At 36.9% G+C, this 21,355-nt stretch overlaps 1 protein-coding gene across 1 annotated transcript; it reads right to left on the bottom strand.

Annotated features, from left to right (window-relative positions):
• Positions 1-250: 250 nt before the first annotated feature.
• LOC111025649 (coiled-coil protein (DUF572)) lies at positions 251-18,065 on the bottom strand. Its single transcript, XM_022303539.2, has 8 exons — positions 17,755-18,065; positions 8,714-8,928; positions 8,326-8,610; positions 8,089-8,154; positions 7,889-7,942; positions 7,679-7,777; positions 4,625-4,709; positions 251-589 (listed from the first exon to the last, which is right to left on the bottom strand). The coding sequence occupies exons 2-8, from the start codon at positions 8,909-8,911 to the stop codon at positions 411-413; spliced, it is 966 nt and encodes a 321-aa protein (XP_022159231.1). The 5' UTR covers positions 8,912-8,928; positions 17,755-18,065; the 3' UTR covers positions 251-410.
• Positions 18,066-21,355: the final 3,290 nt, after the last annotated feature.

The raw sequence follows: 21,355 nt of genomic DNA on the forward strand, positions 1-21,355 counted from the left end.
CCTATCGTAAAAAAATTTATTAGAATTAAGTGTCAAATTTTATCATATAACAATTTAATCTTACTAAATCGTTATAAACTTTAAATTACAAGGACTAAATGACTAAACTGTTACCAATTTGAAAGTACAAAGACTAAGTAAATTATTACTTTATCAAAAAGTACCTTCTCTTTTCAATTTTACTTTTATTAAGATGCATCTTAGTAGCACATATAAAGGAAACCAAAGCCTTTGCATACCAAGACTTGACTTTTAATGAAAACAAAAATACCTTTATACATGAAAATGCTTAAACAAAAAGAGGATTTTCAGAGAGGAATATAACCATCACCAAAGAATATAATTTGGTAATACAAAACAAGGCACGGCACGAGTCACGACGTATAATATACAGAGTTGAAAAAGATACATCAATCCTCATCACTTACGTAGTTTTGGCACAAGGATAAAAGGCCAGTGTTCATATCCTCTGTTTGTTCATTATCCACTGGGTTTGTCAACTCTGGTTTCTTAATAATGGAAACCTTAATTGACAAAGATTTGGAAACAAATCTAGCATCATCAGATGTGCCAACACTGCTATCGTTTCCTGTCAGTAAATAAACAAAAAAACTGTCAATAAAGTTACTGAGGCAGAAATAGTAGAGAAAATACGCCCTATGCATTTCCAAATTTCATAATTGCCAGGCAGCAACATAGCTAGCTATTAAAGAATTACAATCATTTTGGCATCTTCATAATACTCTAACATCGTGTCACAATTTTCATCAAAAACATATATCATAAAATATATTACTTATAAATAGAGCTTCATACATGCTCACGTTGTGGGATTAGGTGTGTTCAAATGACCCAAAGGCCCCGAAGAATTGGGTTGGGTTAAAAAATTTTTGGTCCATTAAACCTGAACCCAATGCTGACCCCTATATAATAATAAAAATATATCTTTTAGGATTCTCCCTCACATCTGGTTGCATCGTTAGAAATCCTAGAGTTCTCTTGCCCTTTGAACTGAGGAGGAAGAGGAAGATTGCGATTGATTTCAGAGAAAATGGTGGAACCATCCTTTCTCTCGTTTTCAAGACAGACCACCCTTCCTTATTCTCTCTCGTTTTTCACGACAGACCACACTTTCCTTATCTCTCTCGTTCTCATACCATAGCTTGCACTTCCTAATCTCTCCCTCTCGTTCTCACGCCATAGCTTGCCCTTCCTTATCAAAGTTAAAAAGAGCTTCTTCAAAAGGGATATAGTAAAATCGCTTAGCCACTACCGAGCAAAATACCAGTTTGGTTTGAACCCCAGGGTAGAAAAAGCTTTTTGAAAATTGAAAAGGACAATGACATTTATTCGTGTGTTAGCACTACCTAATTTTTACAAGGAGTTTTTTGTGGAAATTGATGCTTCAAGCTATGAACTGCGAATAGTTTTGATGCAACAGTTAGGTTATTTCTTTTAAGGCAGGACATGGAATGGAGATGTAATAGTCCTAGCAACATAGAAGTGAAGGCGTACTTCACGGGAAGAAAATTTTGAACTCAAATGCACCAAAAAAGTCGCAAGTACTTGTTAATGCAGTCTCAATCCCAACCAATGTAAGTTTGACATACATAACAATAATTGCAGAGAAACATATTGCCATTATATTAACCAGGAAGTGGGAGCAGATCCTTGTCTCAAAGTAAGAAGTCCTTGCTAGTGGGAGGGAAGAGCACCCTATTTCAATTTAACCATGAGCCAACTACGCTACAAAGGGGGGTTTGTTTTTAAGACATGTAAACAAATTCTAGTACTCCTTGAGGGCTGTTATTTTTCGGGAACCTAGATACTTGCATCTTTAGATATCCAAAATATTAGATATTCAAAATTACAGATATCTAGCATCTCTAAAGCACAAACATGTAAAATTAGTCAGTGTCCGTGTCAGACACGGACACGTCTAGACGCACGCTGAACATGTCTCTTACATGCAATTTTACGTATCTCAATTTTTTTTATTTTGGACACATGAGGGATACTTGTTGGACATGTGAAGGCTATTTTTTATTTCCTAAGCCCAAACTCAGAAGTCCAATAAGAAGCAAGTAGCAATTTTAAAAGAGAAACCTTAAAAAACTAAAAGCTAAAAACAATTAGACCAGAAAAACCCTAAATCTAACCACCAGTGACCGACCATGCAAAACCCCCTGCCCCGTAGACGCACGACAAAAACGAAGGCCACCCACCACCAACTTTTTGCATTCGCGCTAGCCTTGGCCGCCACCAACACCTCTGCTGCCAAGACTATTATGTTTTTAGACCCCTTTGTTCGCCACCAACACCTCTGCTGCCAAGACTATTATGTTTTTAGACCCCTTTGTTCGTGTGACCCCACTATCACCAAATTCTCTGTTCGTGTGAGTTAAATAATAGGTTTAATCTTTTTTTTTCTTCTAAATTTCGTATGAGTTAAATTAAAGTAGAATATGTTCTTCAACTAAATTAGGATGGCATCTTCAACCCAATTATCAAATTCAAATCTATCTCAAGACTCAAACTTTTTTTTTTTGACACAAGACTCGAACTCTTCTAATATTGAAGATTATTCAAAACCTCTTTGGCAATATGTGACTAAGATTAAAAAATTGAGTGATACAAGTGAAAATTTTTCATGGCAATGTAACTTTTGTCATGCTACAAAGAAGAGCTCTTATACAAGAGTTAGAGCTCACTTGTTGAAGATCAAGGAATTGGAGTGGGTCTAAAAGTCATTCCTAAACTATTGCCAAAAGAAGCTCCATGATAAACATTTGATCTCATCACATGACAATTATGATCCTTTTCACTGTGAGGTCAATATGAAACTTAGAGCCCGAGGTTTTTTTTTTTTTGGAAGGAAACAAATATTTCATTGATAGTATGAAATATAGAAAAGACCACATGGGCAATTACAAGAAAGCCCTCCAGCTTGTAATAAGATTGTTAAGAGAGTAGCTATTAAAAGGTGAGTAGAAACATTTACACCATCCAAGAGTTAAGAGAGTAACTCTGTCAAAAAAGATCTCAAAGGGAAGAACTTTATCATTAAAGACCCTATTGTTTCTCTCCAACCAAAGACTCCATAAGAAAGCCCTTATAAATTGAACCCACAGTGTAGCCTTTTCCTTTTTAAAAGGGTGTCCAAACAGTAGGCAGTCAAGGAAAATGGCAGGGTGAATGTGCAGTGCAGTTTTCCATCCAAAAGCAGTGAGGATAATGTCCCAAAAACGAGCAGCAAAAGAACAAGTAATGAAAATATGGCCCCGGTCTTCAGATGCCTCTAAACAGAGATGGCAACAGTTTGGGGAGAAAACGATGTGGGGAAGTTTCCTTTGAATCCTGTCGTGTGTGTTTATAGCGGCATGACTGAGCTCCCAACAAAAAAAACTTTACTTTCTTTGGACAGAGACCTTTCCAGATGCTATGGAACAGTGTTAGGGCGGGTTGTGAGGGAGTGGTAGATAGCACTCTGTACATAGATCTGGTGGAAAATGCTTTGGTTGATTCGTGTGGCCATATCCATAGATCATCATGGGTCGTAGGGGCAATCTCTAAAAGGGTGTGTGAAAGGCTTAACCACTCTGTTGTTTCCTCCTCTTTTAGATGTCTGCGAAATCTATAGTCCCATGATGAGGTGGTTTTTGACCATAGATCAGCAATCAGCAATGGTTGCCTCTTTATCTGTGGAAATAGCAAATAGAGCCCGAGGTATTAATGGGTAGAATAACACCTCTCATTTGTTTCACATATCCAAGGAGAGGTGCACACAAGAAACCTGAGGGAGGGAATACTTAGTTGTGGGACCTGTTAGATTCATTCTATTTAACGTAAATAGGAAGTGGAGCCATTAGAAGTAAGCTTGCTTGTAACTTGCTAGAAATATTTTATGAGAGCTTCGAACCCTTCAGCATCAGAAATCATTTGTACCTTTCTTTGTTTTTCAGTGCAACACCAAATGGTGCATCTTGAAATCATTCTCTATCCTTTTCTTCAATAAGAAACTTTACTTATATTTTTTGATAACCCGAAATCTATAGCTCTTTAGCATTCTTATACCTAGGGGCACCCGCACCTGTCCAAAAGATATCAAGTGTTCTTGGTACTAAGCTCACCCAAAAATTTATACAATACCTCATGATAGGGGATACCACAAAGCCTCACACCCTTGTCAATGAAGCTACCTCTACAGAAACTAAACTTATATTAATGAAAGAAGCCCAACCAAAGAAAGGGGAAATTGGTTACGATAGGCACAAGATCACAATTACAAAAAATCTCTAGAGAGGGAGCACCACATGGAGGAAAATTGTTCTCTATCATAAGCTTTATTTACCAAAAACCATACCAAAATAAAGTTAATAAGGCATTAAAAAAATAAAGTTAACAAGGCATTAAAAATCCACACGCCAAAATATTTTAAGAAAGGCATAGCAAAAAGTTCAAAACTAAATTTAGAACCTTTTCTCTAATTGCAGCATAGGAAAATAATTGCAACTTGTTAGTGTTCTTGTATACAGAAGAAGGGGAAAAATAGTTGAAGATTTAGTATCATAGTTGTATCATCCACATTCACCCAAGATTCTTTATCTAAAAGGTAAATGCTTACCTTCATCCGTGAGGCTATTAAGAATAACAGCTTTTGTCGAAGTACTGGTAGGATCATGAGGAGATTCTTCAAGAACCTTTTGCTTCTGCAATCCGATTAGATAGGAATGCTAATGAGAAAAGACATGCAAATTTGAATGCTAAAAATAGGCTGAACTAGCAAAGAAAGTATCTTCATGCATAAAATAATACAAATAGCTTAAGATTCAATAGTAGGGACAATTCTTAAACCTAATTCACTTCCTATTCGAAATTGAAATGTTAATGAGAGAAGACGTGTGAATTCAATACTACAAATAAGTTTAATTAGCAAAACAATATCTTTATGCATAGAAATAATACAAATAGCTTAAGATTCAATGGCAGGGATAATTCTCAAACCTAATTCACTTCCTATCCCCGCGTAAATTCAGCCACACTGAAGTGACGTTATTTGTAGAAAGCAAAAAAACTTGTTGGAATTTTGTTATATATAGGATTCAAAAATTGACAAGATTGACAATGAAATTGAGATAAATCTATAAACTAAATGAAAGTGCCTTACCCTTAATGCAGGTATGATCTATCAAATTTAATCTAACAATTAATATATGCTTATCAAAATTCGAAGATTAGAATGACTTTTGAGGTGATCAATCTTAATTGGGGGAATTAGTCTCCTCCTACAAATCTTAATTGGGGGAATTGGAAGTATGGCCACCCTCTCCCGCTCTCTTCCACCCTCCCCACTCCTTCCTCCTTCCCTTACCTCCCATCTTCGTCTCCTCCAACCACGTCTTCTTCCCCCTGGTTTCTAGCACACCCTTCAAAGTAGCAAGTAGTCATGGAAAAAATACAAAAACTGCCACACAACCATGATCAAAAGAAAACTCTTCTCAATCAATTGATTCTAGCTTTAGGGGTAGAAGGGTCTATATATCAGAAACAACAAAAGATAAAGCATACTCTATAGCTGTCCATTGGAGTATCCTTCAATGGATCAATCCTGTCCTGTACGACCTAAGAACTCCTTTATCTATATAGGAGCATTCAAAGTAGTTGTTGGGCTGAAAACTAACTAACTAATAGAAAAGTAATTAAATGCCATTAGGCTCCTAACTTAATGAAAAAACTAGTTGTTAGGTTGTTTTAAATTCAATCTAGCAGTTAGGTCACTTAATGAGGCTACGGATTACATCAGACAACTTTAAAATCTTCTTGGTTGCACCCTTAACCAAAAGTTTTCAAAGAAACACTTTGATCATCAGGTTCTTTGGATAGGAAAGTTGACAAACAAACTAGGGCACTCTACCAAACTAGTAAGGTTGGACTGCAATGGTGGAAAGAGCAAGATCCTAATCCCTGTGGGTGAATGGAGGCTAGAGCTCTTTTACACGTCTCATCTCTTTTTATAAGGCTACAAACACTACTAAATCATCTTTTAAAGAGATGGTCTTAAAAAAGACAAATGTTGGAAAAGAAGTTATTAAAGCTCACCTACCTGACCCCACTATGCTCCACTATGTTAATTACTAAGCAGAAGGTGAACCACTCTATTACATCCATCGACCAAAGGCTAGAAATAAATATTCTTCCTTCTGACTTCGACAAATCCATTGAGGTTGAATGAAAATTTTTCATGATAACTGGTATGAGATCCTTAAAGCCCTTCGAAAGGATGTAAGTGCTTATTGTTCCTTGAATCCCTTTCAATCTAATAAAGATTTCCCATGGAGGATGGATTAAGATAAAGAGATTTACTCATAGACAAATGGAATATGGAAACATTTAAGTTCATAGGTGAAGCATGTGGAGGTTTCAAGGAGGCGACCAAGAAACCTCTTAATCTGAAGGACTGGATGGAGGTCAGTATCAAAATCAAAGTTTCTCACAGGTTTCATACTAGCTCAAATTTATCTGCCGTCTTCATCAACTTCGACGGCATGAGACATGGTGGACACTTTGATCGTCAATCATGCTCCTCTCAATTTCTTTTTATATGGAAAAACCAGGAAATCATTGAGGGAAAAAAAGAAGCAAACAAAATCTACAGCCCGGAGAAGGGATTAATTGGCACCACTAAATTTTATTTTATTATTATTATTTTTTTTTTTTTGGAAATTAATTGGCACAACTCTCAAATTAGATAGTATTAATTTTACAAAGCACTTTAAAATCGACCTTAAGCGTCACCTAACCTCCCAAGTTCAATTCCATCTCAATCACAGAATGGAAAGACTTTTGAATCAAACTCAAACCAACATCCATGGATCTGGATCTAGTTCTTTTCCCGTCATTCAGGATCACATACTCCATATTTAAGGAAATGGAACTGTAGCTATTTTTTTAACATCATTCCAAAGCCATCTGAAGACATTTTAGTTGATTTACCTATACTAAAACACAAAGAAATTGGACATAGTTGATGTCGAAAGGTAGACCTTTCTGTCTACTCACATCCTCTCAAAATCACTTTTGACAATCACAAAAAATTTTCCGAATCAACATATTTACCCTATTAATCAAACATCCAAGACTCTCAAATTGCACAGCCAAATTCTACGTGGAGTAATTAAAAACTTGCTAGGACCCCAAATACACTAAACGAAATAAGATAACTATATTGCAATATCAAATGACGTTACAATATCGATAGCCTTTCGAGAGGGCTATATCTGTCCCAAATAACTATGCCAAGTTCCTTCGATGAGAGTGAGACTATTTCCAAAAATCCCCATACCTCCTTCCCTACCACTTCTTTTTTAAACAATAATTGCAGAAGAGGGGGGTGAGTATTAAGCTCCTTCCCTACCACTTCTATTTATAACAAACTCACCCCTAACTAATTACCATAACACCCCTAACTACAATACGAATACTATTCCCAAACTATCCCCATTAGGACTCTCATAAAATTGCACAACTAGCTTCGATGTCAAGTAGTTGAAAACTAAGGTAATTGAGGTTCTCAAAAACCTATTCCTTTTACAAATGTATCACTCACACTACAATGCTCACTATTTATCCATATCCACAAATTTATAAGAAATACGAGCTTCACTTACTACTTTATTACCTTTGCACTTGTGCCAGATGTTTTGTCATTGTTTGTAACAAAATGACTGCCGTCATCAAATTCATCATCAGGAATCCTTCTAACGTAATCTTTGGAGTTCTACAAAATATTATTAACCATGTACATTAAAATCCTTAATTCCTCACAAAGGAAAGAAAAAGAAATAACTATAAAAAGGGGAGGAAAGATACACAGAAATGATGAACTCACATTGAAGACTATCGATTTTATCAAAGCCTCATCCTCTTCTTCCAACTTCTTTTCCTGTTGAGTACACATTTGTCAATTATCCAAACAGTAAAACCAACACCATAAAATGAGATAGAATCCAGGTTTTTTCAAAATTATATCTCATTCATTTCACTCCAAACTAGGTTATACAATGAAAACATATGAGAATAATTAAATACCTTTTCAGCAGCAGTTTGTTGCAAAGCCATGAGCATTGAATCAATACTAACAGTTGCGTGTCTGGACTGCAGAACAAAAACCCACCAAGTTGTTTTAAACAATAAACTGAACTTATAGAAGGAAGATGTTAAAGATCAAGAGATATAATTAGATTCTCAATCAAAGCCTCAACTCCAGGAATCTAATCACAAAACAAGAGCCATAATGACCAAACAAAGGATAATAAAATGGAAAACCTTCATAGACTTCATCTCATCCAAAGCAGCAAGGATGTCCATCTCGCGTTTAGAATCCAAGGTTCTATTCTCCAAAGATTTCATAGGATCTCCCATCTCTTCAGCATTCCTTTTGTGTTTCTCCTTCTCTGATGCTTCATCCTCCTCACGCCATGGTTCAAAATTACGGGTGGCTCCTGATTCTACAACATAATCTGAGTTTTGAGGGTCTGTCTTAATGGTGAGCTCGGCAGAACATCTGGTGCACTTGAAGTAAAACCTAAAAATTTGAATTCCCAAATATGTCTGAGACAAAAGGAAAAGAAAAAACATGAGGACATGTGAATTATAAAAGGAACAAACGTATTTTAAGTCAAAAAGGAACACAAAGGGATTCTATTTCTCTTGCCTCGCCAATGACGTCCTCCTTGCGAGAATTAAACTTGGTGCCCTTGTATATATAATTACCACATGTATTGCATCGGATGCTCATAGGAAGCATCATACGGACCTTAATCTGCTGGTTTTTGGGCCTACGAACCCTAGGTAGCTTTGAAGGATCAAAGTCCGGCGGGTAGTATTTGTTGAGGACCTTCCTCTCACCCATTTTATCTCAAAATTTCACTGTAGGACAAAAAAGGGGTAAGGACATATCACTCAATGTCTAGAACATCCCGAAAACCATGAAAATCATATGCCATATTGTAAAGTAATGCACTTAAGAACAGTGACAACATCCATGTGTTCCTTATCAAGAACAAAAAGAACGGTGAAATCATGACATGAAAAAATCCACACTACAATATCAATGAACACCCAAAATAGCCCCTTGCATAACAGTGAACAACAAGAGAGTTCAACCTATGAAACACGGACACATTTTTAAGCGAAGTATCTGTGTCGGACACGTGTCAAACATGCATTTTGGCGTGTCTGTTTTTTTTTTAATCGGACACAAGCTGGACACGGGATGGCAATTTTGTGGGTTTTCTGAGCCCAAATAATAAGGCCCAATGCCCCTTAGAAATTTTAAAAAAAACGGTTGTCGTTCACCGGGACTTCGGTCGCCAGCTCCCCTGTCATCAGGTCACCAACTTCCTTGACCTTCCGGCCCCTTAGTAATTTAAAAAAAAAACAAATAAATGATAAATAACCTAATACCCACCCACGAAAACAAAACACACCACCCACTCCACGAAGCCAACGCCGCTGCACGCCTTCTTTGCTGCCAACGCCGCCGTTGCCGCTCGCCCTTGCCACCGCCGCCGACGCTGTCCCTGTCCTCTGTTTTTCTTTTTTTGCTTCTTAGGTAAACTCTAATAACCTAACTTTTTTTTTAACCCTATGTTTTTCTTTCATTTTCATATACTAAAAAGAATCCTCATTTATTTAAACTGCTTTTTAAATTTTGACCATTTTTATTTCACTAATTTTAAACTTTATTTATTGCCTGCCAATCTGAGTAAAGATATTTTTTTTAGTGTATTTAACATTTTTTTGTGTTAAATTTACCTATATCCTAAAATAATATTAAAAAAATAAACGTATCCCAAACGTGTCCGTGTCCTGATTTTTTAGGAATTGACGTATCACCGTGTCCTATTGTGTCTGTGTCTGTGTCCCGTATCCGTGTCCGTGCTTCTTAGAGTTCAACCATATCTTCTCTTATTCAGGCTACTCTTGTATTTTTTTGTCATGCCCCCAAATTTCTAACTCTAAGATGGAAACATTGGTAAACTCCTTTCAATCGTTCCAATCAGTTTCAATGAAAAAAGAAATTTTTTACCCTCATATGGAATCAGATTAAACTTTATTAACTCATCCATAACCAAAAACTCAATTAGTCCAATGAAACAATAGTAAATGTCTTGAAGATACCTACCATAAATTAAAAGTATTGACCCAACTTATTAACCAAACCTATCCTAACAAATCCCAATCGCAGAAAAACAAACAAAAACTCAATGGTCTCTGCAAGTCACTCCTCCACACCATCACCATGTTCATAGGACTCGTTGTCACCATTCACTAAGTAGCTCCACTTGAAGAGCCACCAACATATAATAATAATATGATTATCAATACAACATGCTTATCCCCTCTCTACCTCCTCTTCGCCACCAGCACCCTCCTCCTTCTCCTTCCCCAACCACGCCAACCATGCTTAATTCTTCACCCTCACCCCCTTCTGTTCTCCTCTCTCTGTCACCCTTACCTCATGGAGCAGCATACAAACCTCAGATCTGTTAAGATTGAAAGAAAGTCCTTCTCGATAGATAATAGATGAAAGTACCCAGGGTAGTAAAGTCCGGATCACTGAAGCAACAGAAGACAGAGCCTTCTCCATAGCTGTCCACTGGAGTACCTTGAGATGGATCATTGACAGTTTTAAAGACCTTATAGATTCCCCCCTCATCTATAAGTTTTTCAAAGAAAGAAGGATTGATGATCAGATCATCTGGCTAGAAAAAGTTGGTAACATACAGGGTTACTCTGCAGAACTAGTATGTTTGGACTCCAATGGAGGGAAAAACCGTATACTCATCCCAGCGGGACAAAATCGTTGTGGATGGGTATCATTTATTGACCTCTTATCTATTCACAACTCTGATATCAATGATGTTTCTGCACCCACTAAAGCCCCCCTCCATTAAAGTTCTCCTACAAGGAAGCCTCTAAGTCAAATGAGTTACATGAGTCATCGGAAAATACAACAATCTAAGAGCCCCAGAATTCCATTAACCCACCTACACAGAGGTCAGATATAAATGTTCTAGCCCTTGATCTTGGGAAATCGATAGTGGTTGAAAGAGAAAACATCCATGATGATTGGTATAAGATTCTCAGGGTCTTACAACTGGAGGTCACTAGCTTCTACTCTCTAAACCCCTTTCAACCTAACAAAGCATTAATGAGCTGTCAAGACGAGGACCAAGCTCGGATATTAGGCTCACCCAGAAGTTGGCAAAGAGTTGGACCCTACAAACTTCTTTACAAGCCTTGCTGTCCAAAAACCTTCACGGGTGGCTAGGTTGTCCCATCCTATGGTAGATGGATAAAGAATCGAGGTATACCTTTAGATAGGTGGAACATGGACACCTTTAAATTTGTGGGTGATGCGTGTGGGGGTCTAAAAGCCATTGCAAACAAAAACCAAGAACCTCATGGATCTCATGGAAGCTAGTATAAAAGTGAAAATAAATACAAGAGGTTTTATCCCGGTCTCCATCGATCTCCTGTCATCATCAGCATCTTCTTTGTGTGTGACTGTGGATCCTTTTTTCAAGGAAGAAAACTACATAGGATACATTGTCGGAATCCATGGCGACCGAAGCAAGGAGCCGACGCGTGAGATTGGGCGAGTGGAATTCCATCCTCCCAAAAAGGAGCAGCAGTCGTACCATGGAGAAGACAAACCCACAGATCTCCCTGCCACATTGATTAAAGATGCTGCAAAGGGATGTGACCATACGGTTGAGGATAGTCCATTGGATAAAAGTATGGTTACTTGCAAAGGTAAAATTTCCCCTTTTGTGAATGAACAAAATCGAAAAGATCTGCAGGAATTAATCCTTCCTTTACCCACTGGAGTTGATTTGAATTTTTCGATTTCCTTTCTAAATCACCCTTTCCCATCCCTATTCCCAATCCATCGACTGACGCCAACCCTCCCATATGCCCATCCCAACCAAACTATGTTATTTCCTGCCTAAATCAGCCAGCCTATGCTCCCTGACCCAACAGCTCTGACTCACTGCCCATACCCCAAAGCCATCACCTTTGGCAATAGACCATCTATGTTCATACCCAGGACGAAGCACTCCTCTTCCCTCATCCTTTATACCTTCTGAACTGGATATTGATGACTATATCTCAAGCACCTACTCCTCCTACCCAAACTCACCCTCCTCTCTGCCAAACCCACCCACCAGCCAGACCTCTTGCTCCAAAATCTACCCGTTCCTTCGGAAGCCCACCCAATCCCCATACACTCATTGCGATCCTCCCCCCATCCAACCCATTTCCTGGGTCTAATCTCTCCGTGGCTTGAAGAACATGGCCTCTGTATCACAGCCATCCCTACAAAGAAATGCAAAGGGAAGATCTCCACAGAGCAATCCAAGGGGCTTAGGGAATTAAAAGGCCTGAAAATATCAGTCACTTACGACAAGGAACAGTCCTCTAACCATCCTATGGGGTCACAACCACCCATATGATTGTTATTGCTAGGAATGTTAGAGGCCTAGGCTCTTGGCAAAAAAGGGCCCTAATCAAGGATCTCCTCAAGCAACACAACCCCTCCATCACCATTCTAGTTGAAACTAAGTGGTGCAATGTAGACAGAATGCTTATCAAATCAGTTTGGAGCTCTAGAAACTTGGGCTGGTCTTCTCTCGACGCGTGTGGTAGCTCCGGTAGTATTTTAATTCTCTAGAGATAGGAATGATTCTTCTTTCACCGTGATAGAGTTGATAGAAGGTAGGCACTCTCTCACTATCCACTTTAATCTGGCTTATGGCTTTTCTTTTTGGCTTACAGGAGTATATGGTCCATCTTCCTCAAAATATAAATTAGATTTCATCAAGGAATTATCTGATCTAGATGGCCTCTGTGGTGAAAATTGGATTCTTGCGGGTGACTTCAACCTTATCAGATGGTCGCATGAAAATTCTAACGGGAAGCGCCCATCTAGAAGCATGAGAGCCTTCAATGCCTTTATCTTTGACGCTGGACTTGCTGATAGCTTTCTCAAATGGCAGATTCACATGGTCAGATTTTAGGACTCCTCCAACATCAACTCTTATTGATCGTTTCCTTCTTTCTTTTCTGACTCCATTATCAGCAAATTCTCTTCAACCACAACAAAAAGGTTGGAAAGAATCACGTCTAACCATTTCCCCATCTCGCTGACTCTTGGTAAACAAAATTGGGGCCCCTTGCCCTTCAAATTCGAAAATATGTGGCTGCAGCATTCAAATTTCCTTAATTTTGTGGAGGATTGGTGGAAGAGTGATCCTATGAGAGGCCGGCCCGAACATGGATTCATTCAGAAACTCAAGGGATTAAAAGGTGTTATCAAGTCTTGGAATGTGGAAACCTTTGGTTGCATCCATTAAGGAGCTCCACCGCATTGACATGGATGAAGATCTTCTTCAATTGTCTTATGAAAAATCCTTTCAGCGATCTAAGATTAAATCTGAGCTTCTAAACCGGACAGCAAAAGAAGAAATTTTTTTGAGGCAAAAATGTGAACTTAAGTGGCACCTGGAGGGAGATGAAAACACTCAATTTTTCCACAATTACATGGCAGCAAAAAGGTGTAAAAACACCATCACTGAAATCATATCTAGCCACGACATCAGTCTCTTACATGAAGATGACATAGTGGCTGAATTTATCTCCTTCTACAAGCTGCTTTACACCAAAAAGGTCATACAGGTACATTCCACCTAACCTTTTCTGAGATCCTATTCCTACAGATCAAAATAGTATCCTTGAGGCACCCTTTACAGATTTAGAGGTTTGGCAAGCCATCCAAGCACTTGGTACGAACAAGTCTCCTGGACCGGATGGTTTCACAGCCGAGTTCTTTAAAAACTCATGGAACATCATCAAGGATGACCTTATGAAGGTGTTCCAAGATTTTTTCAGAATGCTAAAATGAGACTTATATTTGCTTGATACCAAAGAAGGTTGATTCTAGAAGAGTTGGTGATTATAAACCTATAAGCCTTACTACTTGTATTTACAAGGTGGTTGCTAGAGTTTGTCAGAAAGACTCAAGAAAGTGCTTCCTTACACTGTTTTCGAACAGCAAACAGCATTTGTGGCCGGTAGACAAATCCTCGATGCCTCGCTCATTGCAAATGAGATCACTGATGAAAGGTTTCAGAAAAATCAAAAAGGTGTGGTCCTTAAATTAGATGTGGAAAAGGCATTTGATATGTTGGATTGGGATTTCCTAGATTTGATTTTGAAAGCTAAAGGGTTTGGAGATAGATGGAGAAGGTGGATTCGTGGTTGTGTTTCTTCGCCAAATTTCTCCATCATTATTAACGGTAAGCTTCGGGGAAAAATCCTTGCTTCAAGGGGTCTTCGACAGGGAGACCCGCTCTCTCCTTTTGTTTTCATCCTGGTGGCGGATTGCCTAAGTCGGATTTTGACTAATGCATAAAAGAGCTCTCACATTCAAGGTTTCACTATTGGGCGAAATAATTTGCAAATTAGTCACCTACAATTTGCAGATGACACAATTTTATTCTCCTCACACAAGGAAGATGACATTAAGAACCTTTTCTCTTGCATAAATCTCTTTGAAGATGGATCGGGCCAAAATGTGAATAACCAAAAACCGCAGATATTGGGTATTAACTGTGAAGATGACCACATTTCTCACCTAGCAAATTTGCTAGGATGTAAAGCCAGCTCATGGCCTAGTTCTTACTTGGGCCTCCCCCCTCTGTGGTAAACCAAAAACAGCATCCTTTTGGGATCCCATAGTACAGAAAGTGGAAAGAAGGCTATTGAGTTGGAAGCACACTCATGCATCATAAGGTGGGCGTCTAACCCTTATACAAGCTACCCTTACAAACCTTCCCACATATTTTCTCTCTTTCTTTCTCGTTCCCAACAGTGTTGCTGAAACACTAGAGAGACTCTTCAGAAAGTTCTTATGGGCCGGTAATAGAGAGAAGGACAATATCCATCTTCTCAGGTGGGAAAAAGTTAAACTTCCTCTTGATGAAGGTGGTCTTGGCATTGTTGATCTAAAGAAGTGGAACAAGGCTCTTCTTGCAAAATGGGTTTGTCGTTTTCATTGTGAAAAGGATGCTTTATGGAAGAAGGTGATAGTAGCAAAATTTGGAGCTAAGCACTTCGACTTAAAACCGGACAACCACTCTTTACAAAGCTCCAAAGGCCCATGGAAATCTATTTTTAAGCAAAGTAACCTCATCTTTGCTAATATCCATTGCAAAAATCGGTAACGGTCAATCCACCTACTTTTGGTCAGACCTTTGGTGTGGGAGTAGACCTTTAAAGTTGGAGTATCACCTGCTTTATGCATTATCTCTTAAAAAAGACTCCTCCGTCGCCGAATCTTGGGATGATACTAGTGGGATATGGAACCTACACTTTAGGAGACAGTTGAATGATGGAGAAATTATGGAATGGACCTCTTTTTTTGAATACTATGCCATGCTTCAAACCCACAGATAGTAGAGATACTTGGTTTTGGCCCCTAGAGAAAGAAGGCAACTATATAGTTAAGTCTCTCTACCGAAACAGTTCCACAAACATCAGCTCTTTCTCTTCACAGCTTTATAAAGCTATCTGGAAGTCTTCTTATTCTAAGAAGGTTAAATTTATGATATGGGAGCTCAGCCACAACCTAAGAAGCACAGACACGAACACGAGACACGGATACGACACGACACAAACATGGCGACACGCCAATTTCCAAAGTAGGACACAACACTCTGGGGACACGTTAATTTTTTATAAACAATAATGTGTGTGCATATTGGAGGAGAAATGCTCCATTTGTCAATTTGCAGTGGCACTTGGTGGCAGCAGTTGTTTAAATCTTCCTAGAAATTGAAATTTTTTCTAGACTTTTCTTCTTCCTCCCTATTCCATGCGTCTTTCATCTTTTTATTTTGCCTTTTCTTCTTCATTTAGTGCTCCTAGAAATGGTAAGTTTTTCTGGTCTTTTCTCTTCCTCCCATGCGTCTTTTCTTCTTCTCTTCCTTCAGTTTTTTATTCTTTTAATGCTCCTATAATTTAGTCTTTTCTTCTTCCTCACCTCATCTTTTTCTTCTCCTTTTCATTCTATCTTTTCTTCTTCTTCCCATCTAACTCTTATTCTATTCTGATGCTTCTTCTACTTTAATGCTTCGACAAGAGATAAGATTTTGTCTTCAGTTTATAATTTTTCGACGTTTCTTATTTCTTCTTTTTATTCTTCTTCTATGTCTCTTATTCTTCAATATTTTTTCTTTTCATCTTCATTTTTCAACTCTCCTTATTCTATTTCATTTTTTACTGTTCATCTCCCATCAGACTCTTCCTTGTCCTCCATTTTTTCAACTGATACCTATGACGCCGTTGGAGCTCATGAAAATTTTTTATTTTTCTTAATTGTCGTGTCCCCGTCGTGTCCCGAACGTGTCCGCTAAATAAAAAATAATAAAAAATAGGACACTCTAATTAGTGTGTCGGAAGCGTGTCCGAGTGTGTCGGTGTCAGACACTGACACTTCAAGAATTTTTACGTGTCCGTGCTTCATAGGCCACAACTGCCTTAACACATTTGACAAGCTTCAGAAAAGGTGCCCTCGATGGTTTCTCTCCCCCCATTGGTGTTGTTTGTGCAAAGCAGCCATGGAAACAAATAGTCATATCTTTTTTAGTTGCTCCCTATCAACATCCATTTGGACCCACTTTCTCGCACCTTTTGGATGGAATCTTTGCCTCCCAAATGGAAACACATAGTGGTTTAGGACAATTTTTTTGATGCATCCTTTCAAGAAGGAGAAGGCTATCCTTCGGATGAACTTCAATAGGGCTTTCATATGGATGGTTTGGAAAGAAAGAAACTCTAGAATTTTCAAGGATGCTGAGCATGTGCCTCAACAATTGATTGATACTATTACTTTTTTGGCTTTATCTTGGTGCAAATGTGTAAATCCTTTCAATAGTTACAGTCTAAATTCTCTTATATCCAAATTCTCTTATATCCAATTGAAGAAGTTTTTTGTAACTTCATTTGTATAGGTTTTTTGTATATTTTATGCTATCAATGAAATTTGTTTCCTATCCAAAAAAAAAATTCAATACAACATGTTTGGTCAACATCATCCTCGATATAATTCAAGCTGGATACACAACACATATGTCAAACTAAACCTGAGTTCTAAAGGTCAGGCTCAAGGCTCACATTTGCAAACCCCACTAGAGTCTAATTCTTTCCAACTCTTTCTAATCCCTTCAAGATTTACCCTTTCAAGTTGTATCGTCCATTTATACCCGAAGTTCACCTACAACTCTCGACCATTTATACCAAAGACCCCAATACTCGCCTCCAATTACCCAAGGCCTCAACACCCAACCAAAAGTGACATATCAACCCCGACCATTTATACCCGAAGCTTCGACACTCACCTCACTTTCCTTTCTTTCTTTCACAAGGTCTCTGACCCTTTCCACCTAACATGCAACATAACTGTTTCCACAACTATTTCAACACAAGATTCTACCACATGCTTTTGCCAACAAAACAAACTTCTCACAACCATCCAGCATGCTTTCATAATCATAATATGAACACACAAGCATACGCACCCCTCAACAATTAACAACAGTTATCAACACAACTAACATGCTTTTGCCAAACAATAACCAAGCCAGATCCCTTAATTGAAATGAAAAGAGAGTTTAAACGAGTAATTACCTGTTACCAATTAACCCTTATTGAAAGGTGAATCGATGTCAAAAGGGTTCGACACTAGCAAGGACGATGCCGCCACGGGTAAGAACTCGCCGCCGCAGAAGAAACAGGGAGTCGCGCAGCCGCGTTGTTGGAGGCAGGAGAGCCCCCGCACCGCCGCAAGGAGGAACGCGCTGTTGAGGTTCGTGAAAAGGTGGCGGTCGCGGGCGGTGGATTTATGATGGCTGAAGCTCGAATCTGAGATGGAGGAGAAAGGGGTAGCGAGAGTGATGACTGAAATTGACAAAATTAGGGCTCCATTTTTTCTTTTTTCTTTTTTTGAAGGAAAAAGAACACAAAAAACAGACTTTCGCTCTTTTTCAAAAAATAATAATAATAATAATTAAAAAAAAAGACTTTCGTTACCGCCGTCTTTAACTATAGAACAATAAATCGAATTTTTTTTTTCTTTTTTGTTTTTGGAGTTACTTTTTGCTGTATAAAAATAAGAATTTCTGCTTAATTGACCGATTCAAATTCAAATATGGTTGGTGGGGTTTGATTTTAAATCCTCCCACTCTGATTTATTTTTAATTATTTCATTGTCTATTTACCTGCAATCATTTTAGAATTTGTATATTATTTTTTCATAAAGTTTAATTTTTTATTTAAAATGTATTAGATCTATAGATATATTTATTTCATTTCGTGTAGGATTTTCTATTTTATCTTCTTCGCATTATTTCATTCCAACTATTCTTTTATGTTACATTTTGTGGTTTTTTTCACTTCAACTGATCTTATAGAGTAGGAAAGGGACTTTTTTTTTTTCTAATATGACTTATTATTAAACTTATTCCAAAAATATATATCATCTACCAAACTATTTTAAAAAATAATGCTCGAAAAATAGTTGTCGTGTTTGAACTCTTTTTATTTTAACTAAAAAAAATCTAACACAACCTTAAAACAAACCAAAAAAATACTTTAAATTAAACTCAACTATAAAAAGTCTAACAAAATCTTAAAAAAACAACATAGATAAAAAAATCTATAAGAAAATCTTTAAATTAACTTTAACTATAAAAGATGTAACAAAATCTTAAAAGACCAGTTAAAAGAAAACAAACTTTAAATTAAATTTAACTAACAATATCTAAAACAAAGCATAAGAGAAAATTCATGTAACTAACTGTTATTGAATATTTAAAATTTTAAATTAAATCTAATTTTTTAAAAATTAGATAAGGTGGTGGTACCTTAAATTATAGTGAAAGATATGCAACCCAATAATTTTGAGTCATGCATCTCCAACTCGACGATGACTCGCAATTCACAAACCTCTCACTCCTTTGCCACTTCGATCTACAACAACGAGTGAAACTTCATTTTCTGCTTATGACATTTAGACTTGAGTTCTAAGTCTACGTAACACTTGTCATAGTTTTCTACTTTTTCATTAATATTTATGGGAATGTATCATTCTATTTAAAGTTTGATGCTCACAAGAAGTTGAATCGACGCCAATAAGTCTCTAGCTAAGACAATAATTGATTACAAGAGAGCATGTAAGGATAAAGATAAATTTTCATGACGGACAGGATAAGACCCTAACCGGTAACCTTATCTCAAGAAAACCTGTTTTTTGAAAGGTAAAGACAAGGTGTGGCCGACAAGATAAAACATCTACATCGCTCAATGTTTTTTATATAAAGGTAAAGTCATGATTATTTCAATTTTGTTGGGAAAGAAACCCATACCCGACGAATTTGTTTGCGTCGAGGAAAAGAACGTCATAAAAGTTTATAATTCTTTTAGTGTGAGAATTAAAATCTCATACAAAAATATTAACTCACAGATTTTCAAGATCAGAATATTTAGAATAACGAGTCTCGAAATGAAATGATTTAAACAAAATATTACGTTTTTTTTTTAAGACAAGTGTGCCTTAGATTAAAAACAACGATGAGAGATATATCCAACACAACAAATTTGAAAAACTATTTCCTTTTAGTTTTTATTTATATCTATATTTACAAAAGGAAAAAAGAAACATAAAGTTTATATTTTTTTGACCAATTTATTCTTTGAAAAATAGTTAATTATGGGTTGAAGTGTTGATATCTCAACGGGATGAAAATGTCATTTAAAATATTGATTAAATAATGTAAATGGATAGGTCTAAAAAATCATTTCTATCATAGTAATATTTTGTTGATATTTTTTTATATTTTGTGATTTTTTTTTTTGCGAGACTATGGAAATGTCAATTTACTATTTAGATTGATGTAGAATCTATGAATATATAGAAATATTCACGAGAGAAATTTAATCCTTTCTTTTTAATCAAAATTTGAAAAAATATTCTCTATGGTTGGAATTTTTACTATTATAACAAAAATCCAGTTTCTTAATTTTTTTTCTAGCATTTTTTTTCCTGATGTCCATTATATAATACATTTTTTTTTTAATTTTCTAATTTGTTGTAGGATAAACATATACTACTTCAAAATGTTATATAATATATAACTTTTAGCGATATATACTCAAATATTAAGTTATATCACATATACCTGAAGTACATGTGACATATATCCAAAATCTAATCCATATTAACTTCCTACCGCAATATAACCAACATATAGTTCATAAGATTTAGAGTTTGGTTGTCATTCACGGTTCTAAACAAATAAATTAAATACAAAAACTTGATTTAATAATAAAAAAAACATATACCCAACATATATTCCATATGTTTAAATATATACCCAACATATACTTATTTTTCTTCTTTATTAAGTAGCCCCTTTGGTGTTTCCCACCGTTGACCCTCCCCTCGTGGATGACGACCTTCGACAACTACCGGTACATCTTGATGACCCATCGACTGCAAACCCGTGGTTGGCGAGTTGCAACCTTTGACATGCTCCACGAACATATGCTCTAATCTCCTCCACTTGCCGATCGTCTTTGCCGCTTTCGAAATCCCTACGACCCTATAGCAACCCAAGAGGCTCGAACTTGTGGTCAACGATATGCAACCGTTGACACACTCCACAAACAGCAACCCATGAATGTTTGCTCCAACCTCCTCCACTCGCAGATCATCTCTGCCGCTTCCAAAATCCCCATCATCGACTTCGCAGTTTGGTAGGAGGATTTGGGGGAGGGTTTCACGATTTTGGGATTTGAGCGTCAAAAGTATATTTTGAATACCACGATTTTAAGACGGAATTTAGAAGATTGTTTTTTAGCGATTTTTTTTAATTGTTGCTATTTTTTTTAGTACAACATATTGGGGAGATGATTCGAACCCACAAGCTCTTGATTTGAGGTATATGTCAATTATCCTGAACTATGCTCGCTTTCGCTTCTAATTATTGCTATTAAGAAGGAATATGCCCGAACATTTAATTTTGATTGTCATTTTGTATTTTTTTTTGTTTTATTAAATATATATTTGTATGGTCTATTTAATAATTTATTTAAGGACACGCGTATTAATGGAAAATTTTTAGATAAATTTGTAAACTATTAACCGTTAAAGTCATAATTTGGATTATTAAATTGACTAATTGTGTAATTATCCCAAAAAAAAAACAATAAATAAAAAGATAAATTGTGT

This window comes from Momordica charantia (assembly GCF_013281855.1).
Source record: "Momordica charantia cultivar OHB3-1 chromosome 9 unlocalized genomic scaffold, Mcharantia_2.0 BLBB01000009.1, whole genome shotgun sequence".
Classification (NCBI taxonomy): Eukaryota; Viridiplantae; Streptophyta; class Magnoliopsida; order Cucurbitales; family Cucurbitaceae; genus Momordica; species Momordica charantia.

What these genes read in the sequence shown, in the direction of transcription:
- LOC111025649 (XM_022303539.2), bottom strand. Translation starts at nt 8,911, where the DNA reads ATGGGTGAGAGGAAGGTCCTCAACAAATACTACCCGCCGGACTTTGAT. An exon ending in AGGAGGACGTCATTGGCGAG is followed by an intron (nt 8,611 to 8,713) that starts GCAAGAGAAATA and finishes CTTTTGTCTCAG; the next exon opens with ACATATTTGGGAATTCAAAT. An exon ending in TAAAATCGATAGTCTTCAAT is followed by an intron (nt 7,778 to 7,888) that starts GTGAGTTCATCA and finishes AATATTTTGTAG; the next exon opens with AACTCCAAAGATTACGTTAG.